Source organism: Tauraco erythrolophus, chromosome 3 (assembly GCF_009769465.1).
Source record: "Tauraco erythrolophus isolate bTauEry1 chromosome 3, bTauEry1.pri, whole genome shotgun sequence".
NCBI classification, from domain to species: domain Eukaryota; kingdom Metazoa; phylum Chordata; class Aves; order Musophagiformes; family Musophagidae; genus Tauraco; species Tauraco erythrolophus.
The window spans coordinates 6,199,914-6,211,832 of NC_141467.1; the positions used below are offsets into that span (position 1 = coordinate 6,199,914).

The 11,919-nt window shown below is 44.1% G+C and overlaps 1 protein-coding gene across 1 annotated transcript in view; it reads left to right on the forward strand.

The window, feature by feature from the left end:
- DSP (desmoplakin) overlaps window positions 1–7,128 on the forward strand; it is a 38,210-nt gene extending 31,082 nt beyond the window's left edge. The window contains exons 23-24 of the mRNA XM_086608985.1: window positions 89–2,380; window positions 3,934–7,128. Coding sequence (XP_086465111.1) covers window positions 89–2,380; window positions 3,934–7,128 — 5,487 coding nt within the window. The remainder of the gene's footprint in view (window positions 1–88; window positions 2,381–3,933) is intronic.
- Window positions 7,129–11,919: the final 4,791 nt, after the last annotated feature.

Here is an 11,919-nt window from a genome sequence, read left to right on the forward strand (position 1 = left end):
CTGTATTGCATGTGATGATTTTGAAACAGTTGTAACAAACGCTTATGCGGATTTTTTTTCTTTTTTTTTTTCTGCTGTAATTTTGCAGATGAAAAACACCAAAATTGAACTTCTGGAAGAGGAGCTCAGGCTTGCCAGGGATTCAAATTCAGAGACAAGCAACAAACATAAATTCCTGGAGCAAAATCTGCAGAAGTACCAGATGGACATTTCTCAGCTCAAGGCAAAGCTGATGAGTTTGGAAGAGATGAAAAGACAAGCTGAAATGGATGGAAATTCTGCTAAGCAAAACCTGGACAAATGCTATGCCCAAATAAAGGATCTAAATGACAGAATAACCAGGCTGACTTATGAGACTGAAGATGAGAAAAGGAAAAGGAAGTTGCTGGAGGATAGATATGAGCAGCAGAAGAATGACTATGACCAGCTGCAGAAAACAAGACAAAACGAGAAAGACAGCCTTGGTTGGCAAAAGTTAGAGTCTGAGAAGGTCATCAAGGAGAAGGAGTACGAGATAGAAAGATTGAGGGTTCTTCTTCAGGACGAAGGCACACGGAAGAGGGAATTTGAAAATGAGCTGGCTAAGGTAAGAAACCAGTTTAGCGAGGAGATGAGTAATTTAAAGAACAAGTATGAAACAGAAATTAATATTAAGAAGACCACAATCCAGCAGATAGCTGCACAGAAAGACGATGATGCCAAAGGCCTCAGAGCCCAGGTTGACAGACTGACGAGAGAAAACAGAGACCTGAAGGATGAGATTGTGAGGCTGAACGATGCCATTCTGCAAACCACAGATCAACGGAGGAGGGCAGAAGAAGATGCTCTTCAGCAGAAGGCTTGCAGTTCTGAGGTGTCACAGCAGAAGCATCAGTTAGAGCTGGAGCTGAAACAAATCATTCAGCTTCGTGGTGAAGACAACTCAAGATACAAGCAGGCTCTTGAGGAGGCTGCCTCAACTATTCAGGATAAAACTAAGGAGCTGGAAAGGCTAAAGATTCAGCTTCAGGAAGAGGCTAAAAGCCGATGGGAACTTGAAAATGAATTGGCTAAGGTAAGGAACAGTTATGATGAGGAAATTATTAGTTTAAAGAACAAATATGAAACTGAGATTAATATCACAAAGACCACAATTCACCAGGTCACCATGCAAAAGGAAGAGGACACAAATAATTATAGAACGCAGCTTGATAATGCCATGAGAGAAAATAGGAATTTGTGTGAGGAAATTAGGAGACTGAAGAATACAATAAGTCAGACAACAGATAATCTACGGAAAATAGAAGAGAATGCTCAGCAGCAGAAGGCAGCTGGCTCAGAGCTTTCGCAGAAGAAACAGCAGCTGGAGATCGAGCTAAAGCAAGTTATTCAGAGGCACTCTGATGAAAGCATGCGGTACAAACAGTCACTCGATGATGCTTCTAAGACCATTAAGGAAAGAAACAAAGAGATCGAAAGGCTGAGAAAGATGTTGGATGTAGAAACAAGTCAGAGAAAAGAGCTAGAGGATGAGAACAGTCAGTTAAAAAGAGTCCAGTTCGACCTGCAGAAAGCAAACACGAGTGCTACTGAGACAATTAACAAGCTGAGGATCCAAGAGCAGGAACTGGCCAGACTGAAAATTGACTTTGAAAGAGTTTCACAAGAGAAAAAGGGCAGGGATCAAGAAAGTGCCAAGTTCCAGAGCACTGTAAAAGACTTGCAGATCCAGAAACATAAGCTGGAGGAGGAGCTTTGCAGGCAGAATAAAAATGTAATGGAGGAGGCGTCCAGGAGGAAGAAACTGGAGGAGGAAATAGAAGGCATGAGGAGATCTCTGAGAGAGCAATCGGTTAAAATAACTAATCTCACACAGCAGATAGAGGAAGTGTCTATTGTAAAGAAGAGGAATGAAGATGACCTTAGGCACCAAAGAGAAGTATTAGATGGTCATGTGAGAGAGAAGCAGAGATACATGGAGGAGATAAGAAAATACACATCTGATATTGAGACTTTACGCCGTCAGTTGGTCCAAGAACAGGAGCAATTAAAACAGGCTCACCTGCGATACGAGCACTTACAGAAAAGCTCTGAGGAAAAAAGCAAAAACTTGAATGAGTGCAAAATAGAAATCGAAAGGCTTCAGTCTCTCACCGAGAACCTAACCAAGGAACACTTGTTACTGGAGGAAGAGCTGCGAAATGCTAGATTGGAGTACGATGACCTCAGAATGGTCAGAAGTGAAGTTGATGAGAAAAATACTGCCATTGCTGAACTAAAGAATCAGCTTCAGACGAGCAGCAAGCAAACCCTGGAACTTCAGGGGTTGATTAATGATTTACAGAAAGAAAGGGAAAAATTGAGACAGGAAATTGAAAAATTCCAAAAGCAAGCTATAGAGGTATTCACACATATTTTGATCCCAGCTTTACTGTCTCTCAGATATGTAATTAATTGCAGTGTCCATTTAAATCAACTTAATTCACGCTTTGCTGTTTTAAGTTCACTGTACTTGTGACTAATATTCCCTTTATGGTCCTTCCCCTTGTTCATTTTTGAAAAAAAAATGGCAGGATTTGGCCACTTTCTTAGCCTCTTTACTTCCTGGGAGCTGTGCTAGGGAGTCATGAGCTGTCTTACTGTCTAGCTGAGCCCTGCCCTCAGCCCTTGCCCCAGGAGAAACCCTGGATCTGTGCCAGTCTCCACCAAACCGTCCTAGGGGAAGGTGAGAGCGCGTGGAGTACCACTGTGCTTTTGCTGTACCCTGCTTGCTGTGTGCTTCCCCAGGCTGTTTCACCCGGGATGGGTTAAAGCAGTCTCTTGAGGCTGACCTGAGTCCTATCACAAACTAAACCAGCTAAAAAACCCAGAACCAACAAGCCATCAAAACTGGGTAAGGTGTTGACTACAGGTGAGGATTAAAGATCGTGTTGTCAGCTGTACCTAAGGTACTTAAAGCCTACCTTTCATTGATTGTTTTGGGGATTTATGTTCTGAAGTCACTAAGGGCATTCGCAAATTTTACTGTTGGCCCTTATTTCTTAACCTTGAGGTGGCAGCATAAACAACTGAAAACATTTTTTCATATTTCATTCTTCCTGGTTTCTTGTCCAAAAAGCTACTATTTAAATATATGTAAGTAAGCACTTGTGAAAATGTTTCTTTGCTTTTTCCTATACTTGCCCTTTATATTTCTTTTCTCATTCCTATTCTTAGCTATTCTCTCCTTTGTTCAGTTTTCCTTTCCTTTATTTAGAAAATCTTAATACTGATTTTTAAAAAATACTAACATTTAAGATTATCTGACATCTGTGCATATATATATATGCATGTATTACAAATATCTAAATTTGTATTCTGTTTAGTATAGACTGCATACAAACGTGCATGCTTGTAGGTGTTTGTGTTTCTGTATACATATATGAAGACATTAAGTGAATTAAAATGTAAAGCAACACAGGTAAAATTGTTTGGAGTAACATGAGGAACTAAGAGGAAAGTGAAAATTGAGTCATGTATTTTCTTTTTGTCCATATATGACCAGTCCTTAGCAATATAAATTCAGTCAGGTTAGTAGGGCTGTGTCAGAGTGCATCTGCTGAGCATGAGACTCTTCATGAGTGTTGAATGCTCTGTGTACATGTAGGTGCACTATGAGAAGTATTAAAAAGTTACAAAGAGCTAACTAAACCAGCAGAAGATCAAGGCTATAGGTAACAGAATGGAGTTTCCAGCAGTACTAGAGACACTGTCAGTGAAGGGACAATGTACCCTCACTGGTTTATGTGTATCTCTGGTCTTGGGTAAGGCACTGCTGCGACTAGAATGTTTTCCAGTGGCAGCTTGCTGCAGGTAAAATGACAGGCTGAAGAGCATTGTAAGTGAAGAGCATAACTCTAACCAGCATAAAATCTAACTGTCCTCTTTTGGTTTATTTCTTCTTTAAAACTGTAGGCATCCAATAGGATTCAAGAGTCCAAAAATCAGTACAGTCACATTATGCAAGAAAGAGAAACCTTGCTGATAAAAATGAGTGCTCTGGAGCAAGATAAAGCCAGGCTGCAGAGATTGGAAGAGGAACTGAACCGTTTGAAAGTTACCCTGGAATCAGAGTCTCGTTTGAAGCAACGCCTGGAAAGCGAGAAGCAACAGATCCTGAATGACCTTAATCAGTGGAAGAGCCAGCACTCTCGGACGGAGGAATCCATAAGGAAGATCCAGTGTGAGAGAGAGAAGAGTGAGAGGGAGAAGAACGCCCTGAGGAGTGAGATTGAAAGGCTGCAGATGGAGATCAAACGGATCGAAGAGAGATACCGGTGCAGACTGGAAGAGACCGCTGTCAAAAACCAGTCAGAGTTAGAGTCTGAGCGTCTCAGGCTGCAAAGAGAGATTGAGAAGCTCAAGCAACGCCCATATGGGTCCCACAGATCTACGCAGACTGAGGAAGACTTTTGTATTGATGCCTCCAAGTTGCTGTTCAGTGGGCTGCGGAAGAAGATTACAGCAATGCAGCTGTATGAGTGTCAGCTGATAGACAAACTCACACTGGATAAACTGCTGAAGGGGCAGAGGTCAGTGGAAGAAGTCGCGGCTGACATTGAACCCTACCTCAAAGGGGCAGGCGCTATTGCAGGGGTGTCCCTTTCGCCCAGGCAGAAGTACTCTTTTGTTGAGGCCAAACGGAATCAGCTGCTTACAGCAGAAAACGCAGTCCTGCTCTTAGAAGCCCAGGCAGCAACAGGAGGCGTGATAGACCCACACCGAAATGAGGTGTTAACCGTGGACAGTGCTATCGCCAGGGATCTGATCGACTTTGATGACAGAGAACAAATCTATACAGCAGAAAAGGCGATTACAGGATTTAAAGATCCCTTCTCGGGCAAAACTGTGCCAGTATCTGAAGCCATCAAGAAAAACTTGGTTGAGAGAGAAACTGGGATTCGTCTGCTTGAGGCCCAGCTGGCTGTAGGAGGGATTGTTGATCCTGTCAACAGTGTTTTCCTACCCAAAGATATAGCTTTATCTCGTGGCTTGATTGACAAAGACCTGTACAGGATCCTAAACAACTGCCAAGGCACTACGAAGAACTTCATTGATCCCACCACCAAAAAGGCAGTTACTTACATGCAGCTGAAGGAAAAATGTAGGATTGAATCACATACTGGTCTTCTCCTCCTCCCGGTGCAGAAGAGGAGTATGTCATTCCAAGGGATCAGGCAGCCCGTCTCAGCAGATGCACTGCTCGAGGCTGGAATTATTAAGGAATCAACAAGGAACGACTTGGAAAGAGGTGCAATTACAGTGGAAGAAGTGAGTGAGAGAATTATTGATTTCCTTCAAGGCTCTAGCTGCATTGCGGGTATCTACAATGAGACCACTAAAGAGAAACTTGGCATTTACCAGGCTATGAAAATAGGTTTGGTTAGACCGGGGACAGCCCTTGAGCTCCTAGAAGCCCAGGCAGCCACAGGGTTCATAGTGGATCCTGTCAGCAATGTGAGGCTGCCCGTTGAGGAAGCTTACAAAAGAGGCCTTGTTGGAATTGAATTTAAGGAGAAACTTCTCTCTGCTGAAAGAGCCGTCACTGGGTACAAAGACCCAGAAACTGGAAACATCATTTCTCTGTTTCAGGCAATGAACAAAGAGCTCATAGAGAGGGGCCATGGCATTCGTTTGCTGGAGGCCCAGATTGCTACTGGAGGAATCATTGACCCCAAAGAGAGCTACCGCTTGCCTGTCGAGACAGCCTACAAGCGTGGCTACTTCAACGAAGAGCTCAACCAGATTCTTAGTGATCCCAGTGATGACACCAAAGGGTTCTTTGATCCCAACACAGAGGAGAACTTGACCTACTTGCAGTTGAAAGAAAGATGCATAAAGGATGACGCAACAGGGCTCTGCCTTTTGCCCCTGAGAGAGAAGAAGAAAGTGGTGCACACCTCGCAGAAGAACACCCTTAGGAAGCGCCGGGTTGTCATTGTAGATCCAGAAACGAACAGGGAAATGTCCGTGCAGGAGGCATACAGCAAAGGCCTCATAGATTACGACACCTATACAGAACTAGCTGAACAGGAGTGTGAGTGGGAAGAAATAACTATTACAGGATCAGATGGTAGCAGTAGAGTAGTCCTTGTCGACAGAAAAACAGGTAGCCAGTATGACATCCAAGACGCTATCGATAAAGGTCTGGTTGAGAGGAAGTTTTTTGACCAGTACCGTTCTGGCAGTTTAAGCCTGACGCAGTTTGCAGACATGATTTCCTGCCGTAACGGCACCGATGAGGTGTTTCGGCACGAGTCGGTGACTCGGTCTCCCACAGTACTGAGTGTCAGGAGTTCTTCTTCACTGATCAGAAGTGGTTCTTTCTCAGAGATCCCAGAAGAGTGTAGTCCTATTGCAGCCATATTTGACACAGAAAACTTGGAGAAAATCTCCATTTCAGAAGCGATACAGCGAGGCATTGTGGATAGCATCACCGGGCAACGGTTGCTTGAAGCCCAGGCCTGCACAGGGGGCATAATATGCCCTACCACAGGCCAGAGGCTTTCACTTCAGGAAGCCTCCAGTCAAGGCATCATTGATCAGGATATGGCCACGCGTCTCAAACCAGCCCAGAAGGCCTTCATAGGGTTTGAAGGCATAAAGGGTGGACGCAAGAGGATGTCAGCAGCTGAGGCAGTGAAGGAAAAGTGGTTGCCTTACGAGGCTGGGCAGCGGTTCCTTGAATTCCAGTACCTCACTGGAGGTCTCGTGGACCCAGAAGTGCGTGGAAGAATAAGTACTGAAGAAGCCATTAGGAATGGATTGATTGATGGTCGTGCTGCCCAGAAATTGCAAGACACGAACAGCTATCCCAAAATTCTGACCTGCCCCAAGACCAAACTGAAAATATCCTACAAAGATGCCATGAATCGGTCAATGGTGGAAGACATCACCGGGCTTAAACTCTTGGAAGCAGCCTCTGTTTCATCTAAAGGCATATCCAGTCCCTATAATGTCTCCTCAGCACCCGGCTCTCGCTCTGGCTCTCGCTCTGGCTCACGTTCAGGCTCACGCAGTGGGTCTAGGAGGGGAAGTTTTGATGCATCAGCAAGCTCTTCGTATTCTTATTCTTACTCGACCTTCAGCAGTGGGTCTATTGGGCGCTAATAACAAATGAGGGAATGTGTCTGCATTTTAATATTGTTTAGATTATTCTATATCCCCTTTCCTAAAAAAAAACACACCCTCTAACAACAACAAAGTAACCGAAAGCAAAATCCTTAAGTCTTCTCTGGGTGTGTTCAACTTCTTTTCTGAAAAAGCTGTAAAATGCTTGAACGCAAATTTATGGAATACGGATTAGGGGATGCAAAAAGTCATATTTGTGAATTTTGAGTTTCACTTCCCATTTCCGTTTAGTGTTTGGATTTTAATTGGACTCTGTATCGTCATGTGCCTTCTCCAGTTATCTGTAACTGTCAATCCATAAGCTGGTAACTGAGGTTTGAAAGTCTTGAAGTAGTTAATTTTTTTCCACATAGACCTTTTTCAAGTTGCTATTGTGAAGAAAAAAATGCTAACAATATGGACAGAAAATGCCTTTAATACTGGTTTAGAATCTATACTATAGACATGAAAAGCTCTGTCTTCCAGATGTTCTACTTCTCTGTTTGGCTAGCATTTTCTTAAGTGTAACTTGGTGGATATAAAGGGCTATTATTAGGCTGGGCTTTTGTTTTACTATTACCCATATATGTTTTCTACTGTTTTGCTTTTTTTTTCCATGTAACGAAAAACAAAAAACCCTAACTGCACCATGTGAGCTATTCTGGGCAATAAACTTTTGAAGTTTTAAAGTATTTGTTGTGTGCTTATTCAGTTTAGCTATGGAGGTTTTTGGAGGTAGAGATTAGAGACTAAAGAAGCATTTTAAAAAGTAGCAAATACTTACTTCATCATAAAAAGTGTACAGGCACCTTATTTTTCATGATGCTGATCCGTCATTTTTATGAACGTGGACTTCTGATTCTGCATTTTCAGTAGGAAAATAAAGATAGCACCAATAATGGAAACTATGCCCCTGGAAGCAAAAAGCCTGTTTCCACAGTTGATTATAGACTTGATGATGACCAGAAGCATATTTCTTCTGCTCATGATCCAGCCCATTGTCTCTGCAGCTGCAAGGGACTGAGTCAGATTCTCCCTTACACATCAGGGTAACTTTGGAAAAGGAGCAGAACAAAGATACAGTAATGGGGCTTAGCCAGCCAGTATGGCAGCACAGGAGGATCTTTCAAAACCTGAACAATCGTCTCCTGTAATGTCCTCCCACCTCTTGTGCTGGCTTCTGAAAGCCTGGATGGAGAAAATAGCAAGAGTATATCGGTGTTTGCATGATGCCTTCCTGTTGTCAATCTGCATAGGCTGTTGGCAGCCTGCCGACTCCTTTTATCTGAGCTGAGAAAGCTCCTGAGGTGAGAAACCAGAGCAGGACTAAATGACCACAGGATTAGAGGACACAAAAGTGGTTTGAAGACACTTGAATGTTCCTTAGCCAGAGCAGAAAACGACTCATATCCATCGAGACTGTCCTGTCCTCTCCCATTTGCCACACCTCTGGGTAGGCACTATGTTCTTAGCAAGGTGATGGATCACTTACAAGAATTTAGTATGGTTTTAGACAACTGCTAGTACAGAGCTTTAATGACAAAAATATTAGTATAATACACCAGTAGCTGAAATAAATTCTTCCTGTAAGTAGTTGAAAGCGTTGCCTGAAAGACCTACCTGCTTGTAGCCATGTGCCACGTAGGGACTCTGCCAGTCTATGAATTTTATCAGTTGTCACAGGTAGAAAGAAGCTGACGGGCATAAATGCTAGTCACTGTGAATGATGCTGCCTAATTTTTGTAGCATGTTCCTTGTCTGCAGCAATAACAGCACAAGTGTTCATACTGCTGTCTCTGGCTAAAGTGTACCTTCCAGCCTGGAAAGCATTTCCAGTGTTTCATGAAGATGGGAGCTGTGCATAAAATCTCTGCCGTGGCAGAAGTATCCTCAGTTACTGGACTAAAAAATTAAATGGAGTAGTACAAGTTGGTGCTGGAGACCTCTATAGAAAGGAGGTGAGAAAGTGCATCCTGTCTCCTAGGAAACTCCACAGCTTAGGAGGTTTCTCTCCCCAGCTGAAGTTTATTACCTGTAGCGTAGAAGAAAAGCAAGTATCTGAAGGCTTTCTGCCTCCTGGAAAGAAACCAGCCCTGTTTCACTGCTTTATTTAATCCCAGACTGTTTATAGACTCATAGAATGGTTTGGGTTGGAAGGGGCCTCAAAGATCATCTAGTTCCAACCCCCCTGCCATGGGCAGGGAAACCCTCCACTACACCAGGTTGCCCAAAGCCTCATCCAGCCTGGCCTTGAACAATTCCAGGGATGGGGCAGCCACAACTTCTCTGGGCAACCTGTTCCACTGCCTCACCAACCTCTGAGTGAAAAATTTCTTCCTTACATCTGATCGAAATCTGCCTTCTTACAGTTTAAATCCATTGCCCCTTGTCCTGTCACTACACGCCCTTGTAAAAAGTCCCTCTCCAGTTTTCTCGTAGGCCCCCTTTAGGTACTGGAAAGCTGCAATAAGATCACCCCGGAGCCTTCTCTTCTCCAGGCTGAACAGCCCCAACTCTCTCAGCCTATCTTCACAGGAGAGATGCTCCATCCCTTGGATCATGTTCGTGGCCCTCCTCTGGAACTGCTCCAGCAGCTCCATGTCCTTCTTATGTTGGAGACTCCAGAGCTGAATGCAGTACTGTGGGTGGGCTCCCACGAGAGCAAAGGGGCAGAATCCGCTCCCTCGACCTGCTGGCCACGCTGCTTTTGATGCAGCCCAGGACACGGTTGGCTTTCTGGGCTATCAGCACACATTGCTGGCTCATGTTGAGCTTCTCATCCACCAGTACCCCCAAGTCCTTTTCCTGAGGGCTGCTCTCAATTCATTCTCCGCACAGCCTGTACTTGTGCTTGTTTCTGTGGTTTTAAATGACTAGGACGTTCCTGGGCTCTACAGTAAAAGTAAAACTGGTCATTACCGAAGGAAAGTGCTGTTGGGTGCATGCACCCCTGCGGTTTGCATGGGCTGAGAAATCCTGCTCACTCTTCACAGCAGAATTTCCACAGGACCGAGCTTATGGTTTTGCACAAGGCATTGCTGGCATCTCTGTTAGGTTGTTTAAAGCTCCATCTTTACATAATACTTTTCCTACTGCTCAATCAACCTTTTGTCCTACCATAGTAGCCTAAATATAAGATCATCTCACAGAAATGATGGCAACACTGGTTTCCCTTTGCATATGCTGCAGCCCCAGATGCTAGTGTGGCATCAGTCAGGGGTGGCCTTATAGGGCCAGAGGTGTTTGGTGAGCAGACCCAGGTGCCCAGGGCCTGAGCAGGCAGCAGGTGTGGCAGAATACTGATAACGCAGGGTGCTAAAGAGATAAGTGGAGAGCTTTTCTCCACCATAAAAAGATGATGAAGAAGGAGCTTAGGGAGGATCTCTGTTTTCCAGAGATGAGGTTTGGCAATTACAACCCTGCAGGGTAATCAGCCAGGAGAGAGAGAGAGGCACAGCAGGTGAGCACGCCCCAAGGGGCTGGGGAGATTGGGTTTGCAGCAGTGCCTGGTGTTTCTTGGATAGGAGAGCCATGCCTGGGGCTTGGAGAGCTGGTAGGCTGTGGATTGTTATGGTGTGATGTGGTGGGGGCACAGAGGTCTCTGTGAGGCTTCTGCCATGAATTTGGGGCAGAGTGTTCGTTGACTCTGTAGCTCTTGTGCTGAAGGTGAAATGAATGCTGTTCATGCATTTTAAAAGAAAGACTGGTGACTTTGGATGATCCCTGCTGCTGAGACAGTAATTCCTTAATATTGAAAAGCCAGAATAAACTTGTTGGTACAGCCTGTGGCCATGAGCACTTCCCTGTGCAGAAGGAGTGCTGGGCTGGGCGTACCCATCAGCAGCCTTGTCATTGTCCATCTTCTGAATTTGCTGTCTCCTGCTTTTCTCCCTGCGCCTTGGGGTAGGTGATACTCACACTGGTCGATGGTGAACGGGAGCCCAGTGTGCTGACTCGGCTGCTGTGGCTGGGGAGGGTTCAGCTATCAGCAGGGTCAGCTCCCTAGAGAACTGGGCTTTGCTCTGAACAGGGCTGGAATTAATTTCTGAGAGTTTTATTGGCTGAGTTAATGGTCTTGATGTTGTGAGTTTGCTGTCCTTTGGCTTGAGGCTGGGGAACGGCTGCTGCTTAGGACCCAAAGTATTAAGGGACCATATGGTTTGCACAAGGCAGTGGTGCTCAAGCCAGAGTTTTGTCTGTTTGATGCTATTTGGAAATGCACATATGCCACAGTTAATTAATAGTCCAGCCTTATGAATATGAAAGAGGGGTGGGGAGATTTACAGAACAGCAACTATGTGACTTAGTGTAAAAATTGTCTGAATTATTATTAAATTATGAGTATTTACGTAGGTGGTGGGTTTTAATTGTGGTTTTGGTTTTTTGCTTTTTTTTATTTTTCAGGATTTGTTCCAATTTCTATACACTTTTATAATATGAATCTAGGAGAGTCATTTACTTTGCTGAAGTTTCTGTGAACATAGGCTGTTCTGAGATGAGCAGAGTTTACTTGTTGTGTGTAACTCTCTGAGTAATACTATACTTGAAAATACTTCTTTTACACACCCAAAGGATGTGAGACTAATTCCTGGGCCCCTCAAGGCAGGCTGTGTGTAGGCTCTCTACTTATTTCTGACCTGTATTTCCTAGCCTGATCTTTAATGATTATGCATCTATGATTTGAGGGTAACTTTATATTTTGTCTTCACATTTACATTGAATGTATAGTTGGTACACATTTAAATGCATCATATAATTAAAAAAAAAAAGCAATAGTTGGGCCTCCATTCC